This window comes from Crotalus tigris, unplaced genomic scaffold (genome assembly GCF_016545835.1).
Source record: "Crotalus tigris isolate CLP2741 ecotype Arizona unplaced genomic scaffold, ASM1654583v1 scf7180000024288.305614, whole genome shotgun sequence".
NCBI lineage: Eukaryota > Metazoa > Chordata > Lepidosauria > Squamata > Viperidae > Crotalus > Crotalus tigris.
The window spans coordinates 163,292-189,211 of record NW_024100461.1 but is presented as its reverse complement, the minus strand read 5'-3'; the positions used below and the strand labels follow the sequence as shown (position 1 = coordinate 189,211).

The 25,920-nt window shown below is 37.5% G+C and overlaps 1 protein-coding gene across 11 annotated transcripts in view; it reads right to left on the bottom strand.

Moving 5' to 3' along the window:
- Positions 1-25,920, bottom strand: part of LOC120299291 (voltage-dependent T-type calcium channel subunit alpha-1G-like) — a 217,005-nt gene that overhangs the window by 115,542 nt on the left and 75,543 nt on the right. For all 11 annotated transcript variants that reach the window (XM_039323952.1, XM_039323950.1, XM_039323956.1 and 8 more), the window contains 4 exons: positions 7,818-7,969; positions 5,843-6,028; positions 4,857-4,971; positions 3,608-3,763 (listed from right to left, as the gene is read on the bottom strand). In XM_039323952.1, the coding sequence (XP_039179886.1) occupies positions 3,608-3,763; positions 4,857-4,971; positions 5,843-6,028; positions 7,818-7,969 (609 nt within the window). The remainder of the gene's footprint in view (positions 1-3,607; positions 3,764-4,856; positions 4,972-5,842; positions 6,029-7,817; positions 7,970-25,920) is intronic.

Sequence of the window (25,920 nt, the reverse complement as noted above, 5' to 3'; positions counted from 1 at the left end):
ACTGCAGATATACTGTACTACTTTTCTGCTATGCTTCTTTCTTATTCTGCTACTTTACTGTTAATGACAAAATGGGACACGGTTGTTAATGGACGATTTTCTGGTTGGTTGCTAATTTGCAAAAAGGGAGAAGTGAAGAAGTGGGTCAATCTAAAATGTGATTGTCTGAATTGAGAAGTCCGTTAAAAAATGTCTTTTTAAACTGATTGTGGAAATGTGTTTGTGTATCAGAAAAAGAAAAATGTAAGGACTACATTGAAGCCCAAGGTATGACCAGGGTCTTTCTAAAAAAAATGTTACTAAGTGTTAAATGAAGGTCAAGCAAATAATTTTTCTGCTTTCCTCTTTGTTGTTTTAGCTGGTTTTCCCCAATCTAGTGCTGCCCAGACAGATGTTTGGGTATAGCTCCAAGAATTGCATAGCCAGCATGGTGCTGGCTGGAGACAACAGGAGCTGAAGTCCAACATAATCTGGAAAGTATCAGATTGGGGGTGCTGACACCTACCATCATTCTTTACTAGCTGCTTTGTGCTAAGAGAAAAAAAGCAACAACACAAAAGAGGAACAGGAGATAAACTAAGAATTCTCAAAGACAAGCACAGAATCTATAGGGAAGATGAAAGGATTGCCATAAAAAATATGTCTCATAGATAATGTTATCATGTAGTCCTCCCAGGAGAGAAGCTTTATCACTGATAGAAGGTTCTCTCACTGGTGTCCTATGTTTCTTTCTTAGATAAAGTCTCCAGGGCACAAATCTAACAGCTCACTCTGTCATTTTTGTATTATATAGTCTTTATCAAACTGAGTCCTCCCCTTGCCTATTCTATTTTATGCAATATAAAAGAACAATATTCAGAAGGTCCAATAAAAATAAAGCCCCACTGAGAAGCTACTAGCAATGTGCCCTCTGCACATGGAATGTAAAGCACCAGCTAGGACCAAGTTTTAAAGAGCTGTATATTGCAGATATGTGCACATGCATATTAAGAATAGGCCAGTATTTTGTATATGTGTCTGCTGCTTAGCAACAGAAACGTCCAGTACATTCTTATACTAAAATTAACAAAAGTGTTTTCAGAGTCAAGAAAAGACACTTGAGGGCACAAAGATAAAACTGTCACCAGCATTGAAATGAGATTGTAGAGGAGAAGTGGGTAGGAAGGGACTTGACAAATAAAATTTTCATTGACTTTTGAAAGATTACAAAAGAATTTTTCCTCCTTGGAAAGACCATTAATAGTATATGGAATATATGGTCCTGTGAAGGAATGTACATCTGGCCTTGGGACTGAGAAAGAATGAGCGAACAATTAAAAAGTGGATGAGCTGGTGGGCGAAGTTTTAGAAAAGATAACTCAGCCTAGAGAAAGAGGATGACATGAAGAAGAAGCTCAACCCCACCCTGATTTTGTTTGATGGGACAGAGAAATCCTGAGAGGATTTCAAGATTCTGTTACGTTATAGCCAAATATTTTTGGAATCCTTACCCTGCCAGTTCTGGTCTACCTTGAAGATCTGACAAACCCAGCCTCCAAATTTGATTTCAATCCTTTTTCAAAGATTGACATGTGATACCAATCAAAATAACAATAGATCCTAAATTTGTTTTAGGCGACAATTTAGCGCATCACAAGGCTGTACCAATTCACATTAGGGAACATTCTGCCTACAACAACTTTCTGATTTAGACATGGGGAATCATATTACTGTCCAGACATTCAGAGCAGAGTAATCATTGGCAGCAAGAGAACTAGGCAGGTTAGATAGATATTTTATTTATTATGTGTTATTTAAATTAGATATGCTAAGATACACCCCATTAATCATCTGACAGTAACCAAAAGGCAGTTGTGGTTTTTCTGTCACACCTGGTCCTTTAAAAGAAACCTATGACTAATAGAAAAAAATAAATGTAGCTAAGGGTTAAACTATGAAGTCCTAGACTTAGACTTCAACCTTAGGATTGACCTGTCAGCATCTACGGCTAAGTTAAATCCCCAAATGCTAAGGAATTCCTGGAAGCTTGGCACTCAGATGAATCAGTCATCAACAGGCACATAGAGATAAATAACATTTACAAACCATTCAAAAGAGATAACAAAAAAGCTAAAAGAGAAACATTAAACCAGAATATCTCCTCAGCAGCTATCGGTGTCCGGATAAAACAGGGATTAATACTAGAAGCAACACCAGACAAACAGTCAAGCAGCAAACAGCAGCCCAATCAAAGAACTACCAAGGAAAAGACAACACCATCATCCAACAGACAGGGTGGGCTACTGTATATAAACAGAGAACAAAACCCGCTCTCTTCTAGCACTAGTCAGTTAATGACATGTCAGCAAGCAATCCACCAAGCTCAGATGGCACCAAGAACTCCACAAACCTCTGACTGCTCAGTGGGATTGGCACAGTATCCCTTCTTTCTGATATTATCTCGGAGAAAAAAATAGCTATGACCCGGAGGCTGAAATACAGAGGCAAATACAAGGAACTTAAACGAAGTATAGCAAATAAGATAGAAGTAAGCAAACAGAGAGCTCATGGTTGCTTTGTCCTAAGAGCCTTCCATAAATCTTCTTCCTACACTGCATTGAGATGAAAACAAATAAAAGGCCTGGAGGTTTTCTAAAATGTTTTTCTTATGCTGCAAATGAATAGGATAAAAAGAGAAGCAGGCAACAAACTCACACTATTGACATGACTTTGATTTAGAAGCCCACGTCTAGATGCTACTGAATAATCCCAGCCATGCTACCTATGCCTGGGGGTTGTGTTGAACACTGCCGCCTTGAGACCTGCAACAGTGTTTTGACATTTTATTGCTTGAAGGCTGGCTTATTCGCTGTCTCCCTAAGTCCGCAGAAAGAACAGAACAGAATAATAGAGTCGGAAGGGGCCTTGGAGGTCATCTAGTCAAATCCCCTGCTTCAGCAGGAGACCTTATACCATTTCAGATAAATGGCTGCCCAGTTTCTTCTTGAAAGCCTCCAGTGTTGGGGCACCACAACTTTTGAAGGCAAGCCATTCCACTGGTTGATTATTGCTAGCTTTTGCAAGATGTAGACATACTGGCTTGCCAGTAAAATTACAGAGGCCAAGTTCATTGATCTTATTTATCTAAAATATTTCTAGGCTGCCATGAAAGGTAGAAACCATTCCAAGTTCAGTTCAAATGTCTTTCTTTCAGTTGCCTGGCAATGATGGCTAGTTAATGAAAGATGTAGCTTCAATCCAAAAGGGGCAGGCAAAAATAGAATAAATAAAAGACACCAAAGTGTTGCTTTTATGGAGGCGGGAAAATGTCTACAAAGACATAGCAGCAAATGGTACAATGGGCTCACTTATCTCATGCATATTTATCAGGCAGTTTTGAATTTGGCTCTTAAATGCAACAAAGCTTGGTTCAAAGGCAATGTGTTTGCATGATCATGTGCTCTTTCACAACACTTGAAGCTGGGCCTTTGATACCAACTAAAGGGTCTGTCTTTTTACCAAAGCAATTGCTTCTTTTGGAAATCCTAATCATTTTACAAGCAGGGGTTCTGAACCCTACATACTCTCTTTATCAAAGAGAAATCAAAGAAGTCCTTCAAGGCTTTACCTCTGTCTGAAAGCCTTCCACCAAGATAGCAACCAACAAATTAAAGAGAACGTAATTCCCAAATGTCATGAGGGCAATGAAGTAGAGAGCGGCCCAGGAAGAGGTAGAAGCCATGCCATTGTAGAGGACTTTATTCCAGTCTTCCTGGGTCAGTATCTGGAATGAAAACAGGAACCATTTGATGTGAGACAATTTTAAAGTGCATTCACCTTTTTACCAACCTATGATCCAGGTATCTGTAAAACTGTTGCATTTCCAAATGTTAACCATCATGCATACAAGTAATTTTTGAAAAAGATAGTATAGTATGCACTTAGAACAGGGGTGTTAAACTTGCAACATCACGTGATGTGTCACGATGTATCACAACTTTTTTCCCCATTGCCGGCAATGGGGTGGGCGCGGTTTTGCTATGATGCATCTGGCCCGTGGGTCGGCAGTTTGACACCCCTGACTTAGAACTTGTTATGCCTTCTTTGCCTCTTGAGGTGTCTCACCAGTGTGACTCAGAACTGTGGCACACATTGCCTTATCCTTGTGGACTGTAATTAATTTTTTAATGGCTAAGAAACTTCACAGCTGACTGAGTAACACATAATGCTCACTGTTTCTGGCCAGATGTGGCTGATTCTCCCTAACATTCTTCTAACTAGTGGCTGGCTCAGTTTTGCAAGCCTAGCTGGCATCACCAGAAACAGTAAACAAAAAGAAGCAACTTAAAAACACCTGGAATAAGTGTTTCTCTCTGTGTTTCTAACTGTGTAAATGTATATATATTCCTGACTGTAACAATTTGTTCAAAGGGGATAATCAGTTCTTAGTCTTTCACAATTCAGAGAATTTTGTTTAAGGAAGTTCAGTATTCTGGGTTAGAATTAACAGATACTTTAACTTGTGCTGCTAAATGGCTGTTTCTTTAAATAGCATTTTTTATTTAAGAATATAGGCATTAAAGACATAAAATCAGGGTAAAATCCTTATTTCTACAAAGGGAATGTGTTTGTTTGCACAAACATAATCAGAAGGTAGAAACTGTGAGGTCAATTTATACTGGGGCTTTATGTATTATTTAATATTTTAGTTGCTGTAATCTGTTGCTTGCTTTTCATTACACCTGTATTATTGATACATGTCTATGAAGAACCAATTGACATTCACTGTACTGTTTTCAAAAACCCTCCAGCTGTAAAACAGTTTACAATAACAGCATTTAAAGATAAAAAATTATGGGCCATAATTGATGTATTACCTGGAAAACAGTAACAATGGCCCAGAGCAAAGAATCAAAATTCTTCCTGTCAGGGAGAGTGTCTCCATCTCTCTCTGAGGCAAACTTACACCCGAAGAGATGCATCCCAAGGATACTGAATAACAAGGAGAAATGGGTTAAACGAGAGATTAAAGGGTTAGAATTTGGAACATGTTTCTTACTACTCTGTTCCCTTTCATTTAAGAGAATGAAGCTCAGTTTTAATAAATCAGAAAATAACTTTGGTATTTCAAATATATGCAACTTGTATTGTGGCTTAGATAAAATACAAAAAACACACAGGATATGGGAACAAAGCCAGACCAGTGGGTTTCAAATTTCTATATTAAAAAAAAAAAAATATCCAGAAGGATCAGACTCTTTAGGATCTGAATGATTCTAAAACTGATTATTTCTCTTCAAATTCTGACCACTTCTAATAGAGCAAAAGTGAGCCACATAGATGAAAGAAGAATAGCTACAGATTTTCATTTACAGAGCTGTAGCAGAAATTATTTCCCCATTTAAATGTAGATAATTTCATGTTAAACCAGAAGTTGAAATATAACATTCAAGAATGATTGTTTTATTCACTCGTATCTAAAACCTGCTAATTGCCCTATAGAAAAGGTTTTCAATAATAACCAAGAAAGCAAATAAATCCAAAACAAAATATAATGAAACAATAATTAAAATACTGTAAAAGGAAGTCACCAAGAAGCTCAACAAAATAATCTAAGAAATATAGGAAAAATAAAAGGCTGGATACTTTTAATTTTCTTTTTTATAAATGTCTTTGCCTGACACCTAAATAAAATGGAAGTTGGCAGGCTGTTTTAGAGAAGGCATTCCTCCGAAGTTGGAGAACATCACTAAAAATGTCCACTCTTACCGGCTAAAATGTAGCATGTGAAAGCACTCAGAGTGGGGCCTCTGATAATAGTCCCAATGCTCAGATAGGAGGTTTTTTTTTATTATGAACTCACCTGAAGATAAAGATGAAGAGCATCAGTAGCATGCAGAAGGTGGCCACATTATCCATGGTTTTCATGAGGACCACTAACTGGCGTTGAAGAGCAGGCATAAACCGGACCAGTTTTAGAACTCGCATAAGACGGAAGGTTCTTAAAACAGACAAGCCTCCACCTTGCTGTCCAACTATCTCCCACACACTAAGAAAAGAGAATATATATTAACGTAATAAATTAGCTTTTGAGAAGAAGTATTATTACTGCAATTCTGTTGTTCTTGGAGGTTTGTCCTAGTGACCATAGGATTCATCCGATTCAGAATTTTACCTCTAAATTTAATTATTTTCCTGGAGGAAGAAATCTAGCATAGCAATTCCCCCCTCTGAGCATCTGAAAGCAATTCTTTATTACATTGGAACTCTGACATTGAAAAAAGACACAAAAGAGTAATGTGGGTGGTATTGTGGGAGGGCTGTAGATCCACCAGATCAGAAATCAATCTGGTTTTCTGCTTATCTCTCAAATCAATAATTAGTTGGATAGTATTCATTAATTTTGTTTCATCGGTTTCAATCAGAAAGATTTTTTTTTTAAAAAAAATTAGCTGTGGAAGGGAAACAGAGCCCAGCGAGATGTTGTATATGGATATTCACTCACTGACAAGGGCTTTTTCTCCTCATGTTGTTAAACTGAGAATATTAAAATGAAGAGTTAGAAATTTTTGAGAAAAAGCTCTGAATCCTATGACTGCTGAGGAACTTCCAAAGGAAGTTTCCATAATAACACTCCCAGTTCAAGATCTGCATTCATTTCAATGTTTTGCATGATTTTAGGATTTCTGGGGGGGAAAACAGGGAAAAGCATTCATAGTGGCTACTTTTTAATTCCTGCGTGCACTCAAACAGATTTTGTTATGTGCCCTAAAAGTGCACCGAAGTAGAAAAACAGATACAGAGGTGTTCTGAGGATAAATGTTGCATGGGGAACATTGTTAATGGATTTCTTTTATTGGAATTCTGCAAATAGAAACTACATATAATTTGCCCTGTATTTTCTTCAGGGAATTCATGTTGATGAGGTATCCATATGTCCTGATTTACAGAAATGCAGTACAGTCCTTTATTGAAGCAGGCCTTACTTGGAGAACCAAATGTGATTTTAAAATAAAGAATTGTAAGAAGGCAATAGTCTTATAGCAGGGGTCCCCAACCCCTGGGCCATGGACTGGTACTGGTCCGTGGCCTGTTAGGAATCAGGCCACACACCTGGAGATGAGCAGTGGGCAAGTGCCCCTATCCATGGAAAAATTCTCTTCCACAAAACCAGTCCGTTATTGTTAGCATTTGGGCAACAGCCTGAGCAGACATGCAACTTGTAGTCTTCATTTTGGTGAGCCATATCTTTTTTTCTACTTCAGTTATAATCATTGTTCAGTGCTGGATGACTTTTCTTACACTGGCAGGTACAAATCTTATCTTTCATCCTTTTATAAAGTGATGTGTAAGTGGCCAGCTAGATATAAAAAGTAAACAAGTACTGTCACCAGCCCTATTATTTATAGTGATTGCTGTATCACTATAATATAGCAAAGAAAATAATAGTGGTGGGTGGATTACACTGAATAGTCCCTCTGTACTAGAGACTATAACTCCTTCTCAAAAGAAGCCAATTAGTGTGGTTGTACGTAAACATAACCATATATATTGTCATAAATTAATTTATTTTGACTGGGCATCCTTCACATGAATTATAACTCTTAGAATTATTAGCAGTTCCAGAGAATATACCATATACAACACCTGAGGAAAAAAAAAACCCCAAATATATTCAAAAACATTTCAACCCATTTTTTTTAAAAAAACTCAGTTTTATTGCAAAATCCAGTCAAAAGAAATCAGTTTGAAATAAGGTGGCATTGGAATAAATAAATGGATTAAATGTTATAGACTGCAACCACTTATGGTAATTAAGAAACCTTGTTTTTAATTACCTGATCACTACAATGATTCCATCAAAGATATTGTAGGGATTTTTGATGTAACCAAAAGGGCCATACACAAGAAGCTTCAGAAGCATCTCTAGGGCAAAGAGGCTAGTAAACACAATATTGCTGATTTCCAGTGCATTGGTGAGTTCTTCTGGCTAGAAAAAAAAACCCAAGGATAAATAAAATTGTCAAGATTAATAAAAAGAGTGCTGTGAAATACAAGGAAATGTCTAGTCATGTAAGTTGTAACATCCATAAATATATAAGACAACCAGACAGAATGAAAAAAAAATCTCTTGGGCCATTCGTTGCCTGTTTTTGCAGTGCTGGGAGCTTCTTTACCATTGTCAGAACTAATCCTAAACTCAAGGCACAGTTGATATGATTTGCTTACTAGATCATACCCTCTTTCTTCCAATCACCTTAACAATTTCATGACATGTGGTAAGGCAAAGGCCTATTGGAGAAAGATACATATGTGGTTAGAAAAAATATTGGGTGAACGAGTGGATTTTAAACCTGAACTTTTTTTTACTAGGTATTATGCCTGAAAAGACTAATAAGCAGAAATTATATTTAATCTTACACATTACTACAGCAGCGAGAATAATTTTTGCACAATACTGGAAGAATGAAGGACTGCCATCAGAAGAAGAAATAATCAGGAAAATATTGGAATATGCAGAGATGATCAGACTAACTATGAGGTTCAAAGATAAAGAAGATACAGACTACTATCAAATTTGGAACCTATTTTATTCTTGGCTAGAGGAAAGAATGAAGGATTAGGAATTGAACATGTATTAGCATAGCAAACTCCAGACAACTTGTTGATTGGAAAAATTAACATATGTTGATGGAAAAAAACAATAAAATCTTTACAAAAAAAACCCACAATTTCATGACAAATCAACAGTAGTAAAGCAATGTCATTTCTCATCTTAGCAAACTTTAAAACCAGCAGGTTGCCAGAAATCAGTGGTAGCTGAGGAGAGTTAAGGCACACACAAAGGCTTGGAGGTTGCAGTGCCCTGTGCTAAGACAATGGTGTCTTTGTGCTTCATACAATTGAAGAATAATAACTGAGGAACTGCCAAACTATCAACCCTACAGCCCTTGCATAAATAAAGGATGGTTTTCCCAAGCAGCTTAGGAAAAAAAAAACAAACAGAGAGGTCCATTTCTATAGAACCTCGTGAACAAAATGGCTGCTACAGCAGGAGCAACCAAATACAACTTTCCTTTTGTGCAGCAAAGCAAACTGCAGGTTTATGCTACACAGCATATAATGTTTTATCACTTGTTCTGATAAAAGGGGTGTAGTAAACCATCTATATATTTTATATCAGGGGTATCAAACTGCCGGCCTGTGGGCCGGATGCATCACGTGGAAGCCACGCCCACCCCATTGCCGGCAATGGCAAAACCAGCCCGATAGGTTGTGACATCATGAGTTTGACATGCCTGTTTTATATGCTCATCTCGGTTCTCTGTTTACCTCACCTCAGGTGAAAGGTGTTCAGGTGAAACAAGCATTATAAACATGAAGATGGTGTTCTGAATTTTAGAAATATAATATTGACACTTCAGCATTAAAAGGCAAAAGGAGGTGCCCTCAACTTACTGATTGATAACTTAGGGAGGTCTGAGGTCAAATTCTGTCAAATTCTGCAGACAGAGGATATGAAACACTAACAGACCCCAAACTGCCCAATTGCTCTTGGGTTCAGTTGAGGTTTTATAGTTTAAATGGCTCTAATTTGCAGCTTCATAGTTGCATTTAGGCTTTTACCAACACACTTTAAAAAAAATGTTAGTATGTGTTTGAGACTAACTGAATTTATTTGAACGTAATTTATAATGCTGAACTGGGTCAACTTGATTGATGGCATTTCAGGACTCTAGGTTTCTGCAACTGCCGAGAGCTTTGGGGAATGGGAGCATTAGATAGCCAAGTCCAGCTTTAAAGCACCTTTTGTGCACATCTAAATCTCTTGGTTGGTTTTCAAATGTTCCTATAAACTGTGCCTTTTCACCTGCTTGCCTCCAGTACAACACTCCACCACAAAAAACTGGACAGCCAAACAGGCTGCAGTCTTGATATCCCTGGAATGTAATTGACAAGGAATTAAGTTGGCATTTGTCAGAGGCTGTTGGGGCAAAGTCCTCCTAAAATTCATGGGACCAAAAGCAACATCAAGGCACATCCTAGAAAAAGATACACCTGCACTCATAGTTAGGATCTTTTTGAAGTACATTATGCCTCTTAACTCATTTAAATAGGGTTTGGTTGCTTTGCTGTATGGGCTGGCATCAACTGAAACTGGGTTTCTCTGACTGAGGAACTCCTTCTACATCTATATTATGACTTTATCTATACTCTGGAGGATCATCCTGCATTTTTCAGGTACCTCCATTCTTTCTTTTAGCAATAATTTGATATTGAAAATCTACTCATCAAGTATGAACAGGTGACCTTTAAGATCACTGTAACCCTAAAGTTTCTAATTTAGCAGAAATGGCTAAAATTTCTGCTTATTTGAAGGTTCACTCACAAGAAAGATACATCATTTGAAGGTTCACTCACAAGAAAGATACATCTCGGTGTGGAGAAGATGGATAAATTTTGTACAGAATAAATATGGGATTAGAAAGTATTATTTAGTTTTGAATAACTTAAAGTTTAAAATGGGAATTATTTATATTGTTAATTATGCTTTTGTTTGAAATTTTTCTTTTGTATTTGAGTTAAAGTATTTTAGGTTTTATTTTTGTATAGTTGGATAAGTTTCGTTAGAATTTGTTTGTTTATCTCTTTTTTAACCCTGTAATCAGCTCTGGGAATAAGGGGGGGAGGGTAACGGAGGGGGGAGGTAGGGGGGGAGGGTAACGGAGGGGGGAGGTAGGGGGGGATATTATTGTATTAAAAATTTGTATAAAACTTTTCAATAAAAAAAGATCACTGTAACCCTATGAAGCTGCCATGCCTTGGAGGACTGAGCCAATAATGCTATTTCAGCTCTTGCTGCTGCTGGAAATGCATGTGCTACATCAGTGAGCACCACCTCCTGTGCCAGGAACAGAAAGCAGAGACAAACAGCACTTAGCCATTACAAGTCCATACCAGAGTTACAATCCTTTTCTGGGCTTTAAGTCAGTTTGCTTAAATGCTACCCAAATCAGTAGAGTTTAAACCACAAGACTGAGTGCAGGATTATTTCCCATTTCTCAAAAAAGAGTTCATTTAAATTCTATATTGAACCTAAATGACTCTTGCTGTTTTATTCTGCATTTAAAAACTGAAGCCCTGAAGTAGAGCAAGGCAAAGGGCTACAGCTCAAAACATGGATTTCTTGGCTCTTTAATAAAGGCCTGGGCCAATGATATGCACAGTTATATAATGCCAATATGGAGGAAAGTGTTAATATTCTATTTTCCTCCTTCCAGTTCAGACCAAGCCAGTAGCTACCTCGATATACTGAAATTTGGCTACTTGTTTGCAGCTGGATGTAGAGCCTTATGTTAAATAGTTTCTCCCAAATTCTGAGCCCCATCAAATATTCCAGATAGGGAAAGTGAGTGGCAAGTTTAGGATGTGTCTTGTGAACTGGAGAAGCATGGTTCTCTCCTGCCCAGCTATATATTTTTTTCATTCACTTTCAGAATACCAGTCCTAATCCTGGACTTGGGAGATTGGAAAGAAAACACTATGTGTGTGATAGGCAATTGCCCTATTTCCAGATAACCTTTGAGTTACAACGCCACTGTCCTGGCTGTCTCCCGTGTTTTTCTCAACTCCAAATTCCTTCTTGGGCTTCCCAGCCTTCTGGCAAACCATTCTTATTCTTATGTTAGGTAGATATGCATATGTGGGAGAGAACTACATGAATGTGTTTTTTACACAGAAGGCTACTTAGGAAAGGAACAAAACTTAACACAAGCACCAAGCCAGGCCTTGTTTGCATGCAATTTTCTACAAAATTGTAGACAGTGCAATTTGGAAACCGATTTTAAGCATCTCCCTGTTCAATTCTCTGTGATTATAGTCTCCTTTGGGGCTTAGAAGTAAGAAGGAAGGTAGCCCTTATTAGTACATAATATTTATTTTTTCTTGCACATTCATACAGTGGGCAAACTTCACAATAGCAAAATTTCAGATTGCCTTATTAAAACATGTACTTTGAAAGAAAAAATATCTTATTTACAATCTTGCTGGCACCAAGGGAGTTGGCTTGTAGCTATTTTCATCCTGGAGACCATATTATTTCTGAAGCAAATGCAGAAAGCTTATACACTAGAAATGCAAATCGTCATTTTAATCTAGTATCCCACTAATTTATTATGCAGTTTCTGTTGAAATGTCATTCAGGCTGGTATATGCCTTATTGTTTTAATTCTTGGACAGAAATCACCTTTGCACTGGTGCAGCTCAATTCATGTGGTCAGTTTATATGTTCTTTGGTTCTGTAATTGCACCGATGCTAAGAATGACATAATATCTGAATAACAGTAGTGGTAAATATTACTCTGTTTTGCTTCACTAGAAAATTCTTCACTGCCACAAATGCATTCTGACTCAGTGCAACCCAATGGTTTGGGGTCAATGGGCACATTATGGATTTTGAAATTATATTGTATTATTTTGGTCCCCCTCCCTCCATTCACTCATGTCCAGTTCTCAAAGGCTACCTGGACAAGTCCCTGCAGTTCTCTGGACAACATTTTTCAAAAGTGGTTTGCCATTGTCTCCCTTCTAGGGCTGAGAAAAAGGGACTGGCCCAAGGTCACCCAGCTAGCTTTGTGCCTAAGGCTGGACTAGAATTCAGTCTTCCAGTTTCTAGCTGGATTCCTTAACTACTATACCAAACTGGCTCTTGCTGATGGGTACATCCATCTATAAAACATTTATATAGTAAGAAGCCATTTTTCTTTCTATCACCACCTTGGCTCACTTCATTCTTTTTCCAGACAGGTGGGCCTACTTCTAGCTGATAGAGAAAACTCTAAGCTGTTTTCTAAGACCATCTCTGACCTTGAGCACCTGTTTCTAATCATAATATTCCAAACTGATGAAATATGAGCTGTGCCCTTTTGTACTTGGGCCACAGCATCACCTGCAAGTTTACAGGGAGTCCTCGACATATAACTGGTCACTTAGTGACCATTTGAAATTACAACGGACTTCCCCAAGAGCTACATAAGGCCCAGATTTGATGTGCTGATAGCTGTCATCCTCCCGCAGTCATCTGATTGCATTTGGTGTGCCTGCACTTATGGCCATTTGCAGCATCCTGCAATCATGTGACCACAATTTATGAAGTTTTTTTTTTGCCGGAAACTGGCATTTATTTCCAGCTTCTGGAAAAAATAAAATGTCCATTGAGGACAAGGGATTCATTTAACAACTGCAACATTTGCTTTGCCAATGTGGTGTTCACTTTATGACTGCCATATTCACTTAATGATGGCCACAAAATGTCATAAAAATCAGTCACAGTCACATAGTGACCTGCTTAATGACTGGCATAACTTTAGGCCATCATTATTGGCTCAATTATGGTTGTGTTGAGGACTACCTGTATAAGGATAGAGTTGTATCATGACATCACCATGCAAAAGGTAAAGTAAGGGTCATTGTTTGCACCTTGCTGTATCCCCACAATATTTATGCCACTGGACTCAAAGGCACAGGGCTCAAAAGCATTCAGAGAAAGAAAACTTTGACATTAGGCTCATAGAAATGCATTTATGTAGCAAGCTAGCTTGCTTTTAAAAAAAAGTAATTTTAAAAGGAAGAAAGAAATGTTTGCAGACAAACTGGTGCCTGCAGTTACTTTGTTGGAAGCCCTGAATCTAAATGCCCAAATATTCCATCACTGCTGTTTTTCCCCCCATTATGTGACTCTATTTAATAGTATAATGTTATAAAAGATATGCGATAAACTATAGCAACAATTGCTGCAATAATGCTGTTTCGGCTGCTTCACCGTGCTCCTCATTGCCCTATTTTCACTACAATATGTGCTTTGAAACCAATGTCTCAGAACTCAATATTCAAAAGAAACAGCACTACAAAATTAACTAAAGGGCCACATGCAACTGCAGTGCTTGCTTTGCCTTCTTCTGGATGAAATAATACTTTATAGCTACCAGAGAATAATTGCAATTTACATAATTCCAAGTACTAAATTATGCTAACTTAAATCCAAAATATATTCAATGAGGCTAAACTAGGCCAATGTATTTGCTATCATACTGTTCTGTCCTTTTTCTTCTAGCCCACAAAGGATAATGGAAAAAACTTCAAAGCGTATGCATATTCACATGTATTTAAAATCCCCAGGTTGTAATAGTCTTTTCATTTCAGCAAAGAGAGAAGTGTGATCTATAATCAGCAAAATTCAACATGCCTTACTGGGAATTACCAGGTTAGGTCAATTCAACTGTCCCAACCTAACACACAGGGAAATTTGCAGGGAAATAGATTTGGTTACATCTGCTGAGAAATCAAAATAATCCAAGGAAATACTTTGATTTTTCTTCTTCCTTTAGCTATTTTGGTATATAAGAATCTTATAGAACTCACTCCACCTTCAAAGTCTACTGGCAAATCATCTTTATTTATGGTGTAGTTGTTTAGTTTTCAAAAATCAAGATCTTTTTTTAACATCAATTTGAAAGTAAAATTAGATGTTATTTCTAGCTATCAGTGTCCAGAAAAGGGTGAAAGGGCCCTCTTTCCTTCAGAAGCCATCTATGGTAATTTCAAGTTTAAAACCTAAATTCTGACCTCAGTTAATCCATCTACAAAGCTTCATCCAATAAACTTTATATGACAGCTTTCTTTCTGTTTGGACAAAATTGATTTTGCATTTAATTCTATGCTGCATGTTCATCTTATTTCTTTACATAAGAACATATTGAAGGAAAAGTGTTTTTGTAATCTGATGGTTGTCTGTATCATCAAAACTAGAGAAGGGCAGCAGCATTTTTTTTTAATCTAGCCTGTGAACAAGATTTGCTGGGAGCCAGACTTTATTTGACCTACCTGGACCAAGAAAAATTTAACATGCATTTTCTTTCCAACAGCTACACACCTTTATTAATATGCTTTCCCACCTGGAATTTAGCCTGAGTTTTATATTATTCATAAAATTGAAAAGATGCATGTAATTAACTATTGAAATGAAACAAGAATGCTCTGAGGAGGATGGGTGGGATAAAACAGAATAGACTTTTTTTTTTTTAAAAAAGTGACCATTTCCATTTAGAGCTTCTAATTATGCCACTGTGGCTTTTTTTCCTGAAACAACTGCCAGGTAAAATTTGGTCTGGCATTATTTTCATTCCATTATATGTCTACTGCCTTGTTTCTCTCCCTCTCCCATTAGGCTTTGTCTCATTTCATATTGCAGACCTCTTATGTTCAATCTCCACTTTGGCAGTAATGAAATAAATTGTACGGCCTGCAAACACCCTGTGATACCTGCAGCATTCTGGAAACTGACACTTTTCTATTGTATGTAGAGTCAACAGCTTTCATATCAGGATTCCTAATGAAGATTATAATTCTCTAGTCTAGTCTACATACTTATTTCTCTAGGAATAGTTTCTATAGAGATGAGTAACATTGATTTCTGAGGTAATACTGAGAGAGAAAATGAGCTTGTCAGTTAGCTAATATCAACCAATTCTCTCTATAAATACTGTTGTGCTGATGGCTGGAGAGCATCCCATGTACAGATAGTCCTCAGTATATGACCACAACTGAAACCGGAAAATTCATTTTTAAGTGGTGCAGTCATTAAGTGAGATGTCAAATAGCTACGACTTTCAACCTTCCCTGCTGGCTTCTCCATTGACTTTGCTTGTGGGAAGGCCAAAAATGGCCTTGATCACATGATCACATGACTATGCCTCAACCCAATGGTCGTAAGTGTGAGGACAGGTTATAAGTCACTTTTTTCAGTAAGGGAACTTTGAACATTTATGATACAAAGGGTCTTAATTCAAGGGCTAGCTCCATTTATTACATTTGTATCCTTCCTATTGAAAAAAATGGTACTCAAAATATTCCCTTTCCTATTTTGTCTTCAGCTTGATTATGAAATAAACTAACACCATCAGAAGATCTCACCTCTCCTTCCCTTGGCCCAAAAGTTAGCTAATAATCTTTTCTCACTGCAGTGTACATTATTATTATTATTATTATTATTATTATTATTATTATTATATGTTCACAATGATGTGACTCTTAGTTGGTGTGGGTCTTCATATGCATTAAGTTCTTCCCAGGAACGTAGGATGTCATATCAGCATAGTATATGTGCATATCCAAGCAATGTGGCCTTTTACAAGTTGACAGATGGAAATTTTGTCAATGTGCAGATTTTTGAAGTGCCATCCAAGATTTTTTGGTACGGCACCCAAAGTGCTAATTATCACTGAGACTACCATCGTTTTTTTGCCACAATCTTTCAATTTTGATTTTTCAGACCTTGATATTTTGTGATCATGAAATGAGAATGTGTGCTTAAAGTCAACCTGATTGCTGAAGAGGAAGACTGCTCACGGTGCTTAGAAGAAAATGGGAAGAAACTTTAGGTTGGTAGAAATGCCTTGTTCTCAGTAACTGCATCTCTATTACAGATATTTATTAATCTATGTTTTTATAAAGCAGGTTAACTATGTTAAAGATACAATATTTAAAATATTTATTCAACCATCTATAAATGCACCCTCACAATATTTTCCCAACATAGCGAAAATTTATTTTATACTTTTCTCCTGCTTTTATATGCTCATCACCATGTCAAGTCATGTTCATGCTGAAATCACATGTATTTTGGAGTTAAAATCATTTATGACACAGACTATAAGGTAGAGTTATCTTCCCAGGTATACCAGACAGGAAACAGAGCAGTTGAGCTACTTCTACTTTATCTCATGCCTTCGCTTTTACAGCTTCAGAAATTTGAGAGGGTTTCTTCTAAGCTTCTTGCTCTATCTGTTATGTAGCTGTGGGAACTCCAAAACCCAGATTCATGGTCATGTACAAAGCTTAATCCCAAAGGTCTTCTAAAGCAGCAGTTAAACTGGAGCTTTTAATGAGATAAATTAATGGGGAAATTATTAAATATCCAAGAACGTTTTAGTACCTACATATAATCAGTTTATTACTACATTTAAATGAAAAGAAATGGAATTTATTTGTTGTCCCCAGTGATTTCTTGTTTTGAACTGGCTCATAATAGAGAAATGGTGGTTCACCTTTGCCGTAGCCAAAGGCAGTGCCTGCATATCAGGTTTTTAACTTTATTTGTATTTATTTATTAGACTTTTATCCCACCTGTTTTACTCTATAATTACCTCAAGGCAGCGAGCATTCCTAACACTCCTTCCTCCTCTTATTTTCTCCACAGGAACAAACCTGTGAGGTGGATGAGGCCAAGAGAGAATGATTGGCCCAAAGTCACCCATCTAACTTTCATGCCTAAGGCAGGATTGGAACTCACAATCTCCTGGTTCTTAGGCCAGCACCTTCACCACTACTCCTGGTTGAAAAGTAAAATTTTTAATAGCCAGTATGGTACAGCGAGTTCTCAACTCACGACCATTTGTTTAATGATAATTCAAAGTTACAATGGCAATAACAAAAAAATGACTTATGACTGGTTTTTACACTTACAACCGTTGGAGCATCCCCATTGTCATGTGATCAAAATTTGGGTGCTTGACAATTAGCATGTATTTATGACAGTAATTTATGACAAATTACCATTTGTAACCTTCCCAGCTGGCTTCCAATAAGCAAAGTCAATGGGGAAAGCTAGATTCACTTAACGACTATACAATTCACTTAACAACTGCAGTGATTTGCTTAACAACTGTGGCCAAAAGGGTCCTAAATGGGGCAAAACTCATTTAACTGCCTTGCATAGCAGAGCAATGGAAATTTTGAGCTTAATTGTGGTTGTAAGTTGAAGACTGCCTGTATAGGGTATAGGTCAGGCATGTCAAACTGATGATGTCACATGACGTGCGATTTATCGTGACTTTTTTCCCTTTGCCGGCAATGGAGTGGACGCGGTTTCAGCATGACGCATCCGGCCTGCGGGTCAGCAGTTTGACATGCCTGGCATAGATATATTTTATATATACATATACACATACATACATACACCTGTATAGGTACTAGATTAGAGGTAGGTAGACATACGGTTAGGCACAGAAGCCAATTGAATGACCTTGGTTTAGTGACTTTCTCTCAGCTTAGACTGGGAAATTGAAAAACATCTATCTACTAACTTGCACTGGACCAGCATTGTAGATTATATTTCTAGAAACGTGTACTAATAGAAATCTAATACTCAAAAAGGTAATGAAAAACCCACTTGTATTTGAACTGGATGACAATTCCCAGAGTGTAAGAATTATACAATTATACAACAGGAAGGAATCTCAGAGGTCATCCAGTTCAACCATATGCTCAGAGCATGATCTCCTAAATATTTAGGAGAAGAGTTGTTTACTAAGCTTCTGTGTGAAGAACTCCAGGGAAAGAGAACGTACCCCTTCGTAAGGCATTCTTTTCCACCAGTTGACAGCTCTTACATCAGGAAATTCTGAAATGTTGATAAAAGCTGATAATTCCTTTACTTCAGTTTGGAAAGAAAAATAGATGGCACTCAAGAATAAAAACTTTACATCTGAAATTTTAAACACTTAATGGAGTTACAGGGAATATCCAGCAAAAATTAAGAAACACATGCCAAACAACAGGCTTCTTCCTGAGCAGTTCAATAATTCAGAAAAAGAGAAATATAAATATGTGTATAATTGCCTATATACTGTATCTGACAGGTCTCTAGAAAATTGCAATTTTAATCTGAATCCTTTGGATGTAATCATCTGGAAATGTCTACTATTTTTTCCGCTTTGTCAAATCCAAAATTTGTTAATTGGGATAGCTTCAAATTCAAGGAAATTAAATTTAAGTATGTGAAGCCATGTTAACTGCTATTCTTTGGGCAACCTATGACAAATTCATTTTCTTCTAGTCCTCTAAACCATTTTACAGTTACAGGGCCATAATGTTACTGGAAATCAGACCAGTTATTGATTATTCAACCAGCAAATTACCTTTGGTGTCTAGAAATCCACTATCGCTCAATCCCTTCCAACCCTCCTTACTTAATAAGGGATTTCTGACTCCAGATCAGACACTAACAGCTACTAAAGGAATTAATGTGTTAGAAAAGTCCTTGGAAGTGATCCCAATAGTCTAACCTGCTTCCCAATGCAAAGTCAACAATGTGTGACATGATTGTAATATGCCTGTAGTCCTTTTCTGAAATATGCAAATGCGAGTAGATAAATAGGTACCACTTCAGTGGGAAGGTATCAGCACTCTGTGATGTCATGCTGGCCACATGGCCAGGGAAATGTCTTTAGACAGCACTGGCTCAAAGGCCATGAAACGGAAACGAGCACCCACCCTCTATGATCAGCAATGACTAGCAGAGTAAAATCCATAGGGACTACTTTCCTTTTTTTCCCCCAGTGAAAAACAAACCACTATTCCTTCCATCTACCAGTTCTGCTTTTTAAAACTTCATATTCCCTCAGGCTTCCTAGAGATAAGCTGAAATGCAATTTCTACCCATCAGTTCCAGTTCTGCCCTCAGAAACAATGCAGCATAATAGCTCTTTAAATATTTGAAAATGAGTTTCTCCACTCCAGTCTTAAAATACTCCATTGTTACTCATATCACTAGGTTTCCAAACTCATTTTCATAGTGATTGCCTTTCTCTGGATTTTCTCTGGTTGCCTACATTCTCCAATTGAGATGCTCAGAAGTTGACAAATACAATCTGATGAGCTAAGAAAAAATATACATCATAAGAACAATAACGTAACTACTATACATTCCCAAAGGCCATATTTGCACGTCAGTGCTGGATGATCCTCTCTCCCAGCCAACTGGCTTCCTCTGTGTACCAGCAGAGCAGGAACCATATGCCAGGATGAATCAAGGAGTCATCCATCTATCTTCTTTTTCATTCCTACCAGCTGGAGGAAAGATGGCTGGCGAGCTTTAGCTTCCGTTTTAATTTCCTCTTTTCTTGTATTTTGCCAGGGTGAGAACAGAACATACCCATGTAGATACCTAATATTATTTTCACCTCTATATTATAGTATTCCCTAATGCAGGAGTCCCCAACCCCTGGTCGGTGGACTGGTATCGGGCCGCGGCATGTCAGCAACCAGTCCACACAAACAAGCAAAGCCCCACCCATGGGAGGCAAACAGCATATAAAACCATGCACTCTCAGGTCTGTGGAAAAATCTTTCTCCATGGAACTGGTGCCTGGTGCCCAAAAGATTGGGGACCTCTGCCCTAATGTAAACAACATCAATGGTATGTTTTAAAAAAAATGAAATGGCCACAAAAATGGAGAGGAATCCGTAACTAGAAACTTACTGAAATCCACTTCATAGAGACCTGCTGACTCAAAGCCACCCACAGAAATAGGTAGTCAACAAAGTTTTTGAAAAGAATGAAATAAAAGCCCAGTGACCTGAAATGATTGGCGGTGACTCTCTATTTCTCTCTCAGCTGCAGTTGTATAGATGGCTTGTGACGTGCTCACACTATAAACACAAATAATAAAGCAGAGGCAGTCTTTCCAAGCAAACACATTATATCTCATGTTGAACTGATTAACTTGTGCCCACCAAGCAGCAGTTGCATCTGGGAAAAATATTAGTGCAGCAGCACTTTGGGAACAAAATGAGTCCCACAGCAGATTGTGTTTGCTGCCAGTTCTTCACTATCTTAAGTAAGGATCTCTTGCATCCTCTGCTACCAAATAGTTTCAGTCACTAAGATAACTTCGGAGCATTTTATATGCAAACATATATTCAACAATAAACTCTTATTCATTCAGGTTCTGCTTTTATTGTCACTGTCTACAAAACACCAGGAAAGGAGCTCCATTTGAGGACCATCATTATCTTTATTTTTCTATGTCACTTCATGTCAGCCCAGTATTTCTAGTTTGTTTTGCTAAAAATCTTAAGCCACACTTCACTCATTCATGCATTACATTAATCTGTTGCTGAGCTTTCTTCAACATATTTGTTAATATTCTTTTCTTCATTTTTTTTTGCTGGATTCATTTTTAATCTACTTTTATTACATTGTTGCATGCTGCCTAGAATTAGTTTGGTGATTGGTCAAATAAATAAATAAAATGTGGCCCAAATAGAGCTTTTGCCTTTTATCACTGAGTTGACTTAATTCAGATGTGGCGCTTCTATCTTGAAAATATTTCATACCGTTTTTTTATAAGGAACTGAGTGAAACTGAAAAGGAATGTAATAAAAAACAGTTTAAAAATGTTAGATTTTTTTTTATCTAGGAAAGCTGATATATATATTTAGAACGAAATCAAGATATTAGTGCTATGGTAATGCAACAGCATGAGATACTGTGAGAGGGAAGGGAAGGGAGGGGAGGCAGCTTGGAGAAATTTGCATTTCAACCCAGCATAGAAATGAAAGACTACAATAATTCTATATCTGTGAGGTATGTTCTTTCCATATAGTAGAGAACAATGCATTTTACTATCAGTATCATCTCAGTTCTTGACTTTAAGAGTCCCTATAAATAGCTTATTCCTGTGATGTACTCAGACTTGATATATTTGTATAAACAATACAAATTAGCATAGAAAATGTTCTATGCTAAGAAAAAATAATTTTCTTGTCTTGTGTGATTTTGCTGTCATGGAATTTGGGAGATTATTAATGCCTCTTTGCGGGACAAGCATTTAACAATGTCTTGAAAGAGACTATGATGCACTGTCATCCTAAAAGAGCATTCCTGGATCTTGTGATTTTAGATAATTATTGTCAGGTTTCCAATCTCCACTTCGGGGGGGGGGGATGGTTGTTGAGACAGTGGTGGCAGACCAAATTGCACTACCTTTGAATTATCTGAACTCTTTTCAGTGAAGATTCAGCCTGGGTTTGTGACTGAGACAAGCATTGATCACTGTCTTGAATGACCTGTATTGGAAGCTGAATGGGGATAGTATCTTTAGTTGTCTCAGAATATTGCTGAACCACCTGCTCAGTGATCACCAAATTAAAAAACAAATCTTCTTCAGGAAAGAAAACTGGAAAGTTGTGAGTGGAGAGTAGGAGAGAGAAATAGAATGCAATAACCTGATAGTAGTCATAGTTAGTTGGAGCTATTTACATTGCATCATTTTATCATAGGTATGATCTATAATTCATCTCAGTGATCTATAATTCACTTAGGTGTCATAAAGAGTACGGGAAGATCTTCTTAGTTGCCTCTTCCGTAAACCAAGTTTTTTCTGAGCCACCGGTTCTGCTAGTGGTTGCTAGGATCAAGTGACCACAACATGTAAATAATTTTTCTTCCCTCCCATAGAATAATATGAAGAGCTTCTGGCTATATTAGGCTTTGGACTACTATAGTTTCCCAATTACTCAGAGCAATCTTCAATAGGGAAAAAAATTGTAAAATCAAACAATAATATCAACAGCAGTTTATATTTATAAAGTCTAATTTTTAATCTAATCTAATTTAATTAAATTTAATTGTTCCCCCCCCCAAAGGGGGGACTAATTCCTTAGCAAAGACTCTCACTTTCACTTGTAACTTTCTGAGAAGTTGCATTGGAGAATTAAGGAACTCTAGACTGAGAGCCTGAAAAGTTATGGTGGAGTGGGAGATGTATTATTCACCCACCTCCTTTTATGAATAAAGAAGAACCCAGGGCCCTCAGAATAAATGGGACCTTATAATTTACTGAATGGCCTTTTCAAATTCACAAATAAATATTGCTTGAAGATTCAAAATGAGAGATATCAGTGACGTTTGCTGTGCTCAAATCCAGAAACAAGCTAGGGTTTTTTAATAACACTCCTCTCAAAAGAGAAGTAACAATTAGAAACCCTTTCTTTTTTCCTTGCTCATCTTAAATCCAAAAAGGAGAAAGATCCATTTCCAAAGACCCTTTGGGTCACTCATTATTACCCTCTGTTGTTTTTACTATGAAAAATGACCTGTGACAAAATGAACAATCTGTAGATGTCTCCTTTGGGGTTGAAAGCTGTTTGATCAAAACTCAGTCCCTCATATGGCCTTACTTTGACTTAAAATTCATTAGATGCTGGTTCCTGCTGTGCTGGCAGGTAATTCAAATTTAAGTGCCAAAAATGAATCTAGCTGCATTTATTTATTATTTACAATTGCATATCCTGCTTTAGGCATTTAATAGCACCAAGCAAAAAAGTGCATACATTTTCCAAAACATTTCATTAACAAAATGTTATGAATATGCAGAACCCAAAAACTAGGCTAAATCTTCAGCCACAAGGGATGCACTTGAACTACCAATATCGTCAAAAGGATGATAATAGCCTGAATGCAGAAGTCCCTGATACATTTCTGATCTCAGTTATAGTCACCCACCCTAGGACAAAAAAAAAATATGGTTGCACATCTCAGTTCTGAATACCATAGAAGCCTCCGCCATGTGTTTCAATCTTTAAGTCATTGAAACCAAAGAGCAATTTAAGAGCTGTAAGTAAAACAAACATAAAGCAAAAGCGCATCATTCTGCCTAACGGCTCAGCTGGGGAATGCTGGTGATGATTAACAAGCTTCTTATAGGTTTTTTTTTTTTAGCATTGGTATCTTATTTAAATCCAACTGATGTATTATGGGGGGGGGAGGGAAGTGAAGGCTGCCCTGTGGTATCTCTTCTTATCATTGTGTCTGGATTGTCAACTGCTGCACCAGCCATGCTTTGCTAGATGCCAGTCTGCCATACACAACAGGTGGGGTGGGGGTGGGGTGGGGGAATGGGATAAGGGGAATCAAATCTATTCATCTTGCCATCCCATGAGAGCTGCCAGCTGGTCCAAGCCACACCATGGAATGCAACACCAAGCCAGGAACCATTACCAAAGCAATTTGTTTGAATGTGATCGGACAAGGGGAAGATATCCAGGGAAAAGGTGGGGAGAAGGGAAAAGTTAACCATGCTTTGAGTGCGAAAAATCAGATTTGGCTTTGCTACGCTGTAAACACTTGGCTTTGGTAAAGTGTACTTTCACTAATGATGGAGTCGAGAGTCTTTCTTTTCTAACTGACCAAGTTGGGATGACTGACACACTGTCTGATATTACATAAATGAAAAACTCATTTGGGCATGAATGCAACAGCCAATGAAGTCGATAGAGTTGTGGATGAGAAAACACAAATGTCGATCTTTCCACTCCCTTACCAGGGCCAAGTTTTTGGCACCTGTTTGCCTCTAAATTGTTTGATTTGTTTGGGGCTGATCTTCCTCCAAGAACTCTTATTTCTCTGAATCATCTGAGCACAACTTCTTATAGCCACTGTTTACACACAGCAGGTGAGCTATTGGTTGAAACAAACAGCGAACCACAGGAAACTCATAACATTGGCCAAGCCTTACAGAATTAAGGCTATTTTTTTTTTAAAAAAATGATGTAGCTTTTTATTAGTTAAAAAGACTTTTTATTATGATTGGCACTCTGAGTAAATTAGCATTCTTTCTCTTCCCCAATATTTGTATCCAGTATATTTATTTTAATTCATTCCTCTTCAATCTACCATGGGTTTAACACAGAACAATGAAGTCACCTGAAATAATATTAGATCAATAGCACCATTTATTTCCTATTTCAGTCAACACTGTGATCTCACCCACTGCCCCATTTCAAGAACCTTCTTTTAGCAGCCACACAGTAGATGACTAAATTAAATATAAAATTAAGTCCACCACTTCTAGCTTCTAAATTACACTCAATTGAAACTAATGGCATAGATCATCCATAAAGACATTGCTTCTGGCTCATGGCACAGATTAAAGCACAGATGTCTTTAAGAATTGCTGCATTTGATTGTCAGGCTTTTTTCCCGTCAAAGTTACTCAAACAGAGTAACTTTGACGGGAAAGTTACTTTAAGTGAGAACTGAGAGAGAGAGAGAGAGAGAGAGAGAGAGAGAGAGAGAGAGAGAGAGTCTTCCCATTCATATTGTTATGTGCACATGGTTGAGGTGCTGCAGTAATCCACTTGGCTCTATTTCAAATGCAAAGAAGATACTGCCATGCTGTTAATATGAGCTATTATTACATGCTTTATTGTCCAATTCTATCTATTTGTTTTCTTTCCAGGGAAAATTAGAAATGGGCAGCTATACAGAGAAACTCATGTGCAAGCTGGACAGTGGGGGCGTAGAGAGAGAATAAGCATCTGATTTTGCCTTCTAATTGCAGATGTCTGTCTGCATTGCATTACACTCAGTGGAATGCTGTTTTCTACAATGAACATAACCCAACACTGCTATCCCAGCCTTCTACCACAATGCACATCAGTTGAAACAACTGAATTTTTGAGAATCTAATTCATGCACCTACATTATTTGAGCATGCAGGAATCTCTGAGATGTTCCCTGGAATTCCCACAGGTATCTGGTAGTACAGATAAATTTAAAAGGCTGCAGAATAATAAAGGGACAGCCTTTTCACTCCAATAGCACATTTACTTTTGAGAATATAAAACTGATTTAAACCACTACACCCCATTACATGCATTGTGAGATTTGGTGGCACTGTGGTTAGAATGCAGTATTCAGCTAATTGCCAGGAATTCGATCCTGACGGGCTCAAGGTTGACTCAGCCTTCCATCCTTCCAATGTCGGTAAAATGAGGACCCAGATTGCTGTTGACTCTGTAAACAGCTTAGAGAGGGCTGTAAAGCACTGTGAAGTGGTATATAAGTCTAAGTGCTACTGCTGTTTCTACATACACAGAAACAGTGAAATGCAACTACTATTACCAAAGATATCAAAATGTCAGAATGACAACTTTACACATTTATACAGTACCATCCATAGACCCAGGATATGAGCTGGCACTGTGATGTTAAGATTAGCCAACATCAGTATGTATAATATTAGATTGATATGCAGTTGGATATGGATTAATTAAAAAACGTCTTATCTTCCAAGGAAACTGTTTATTAATGGTGGG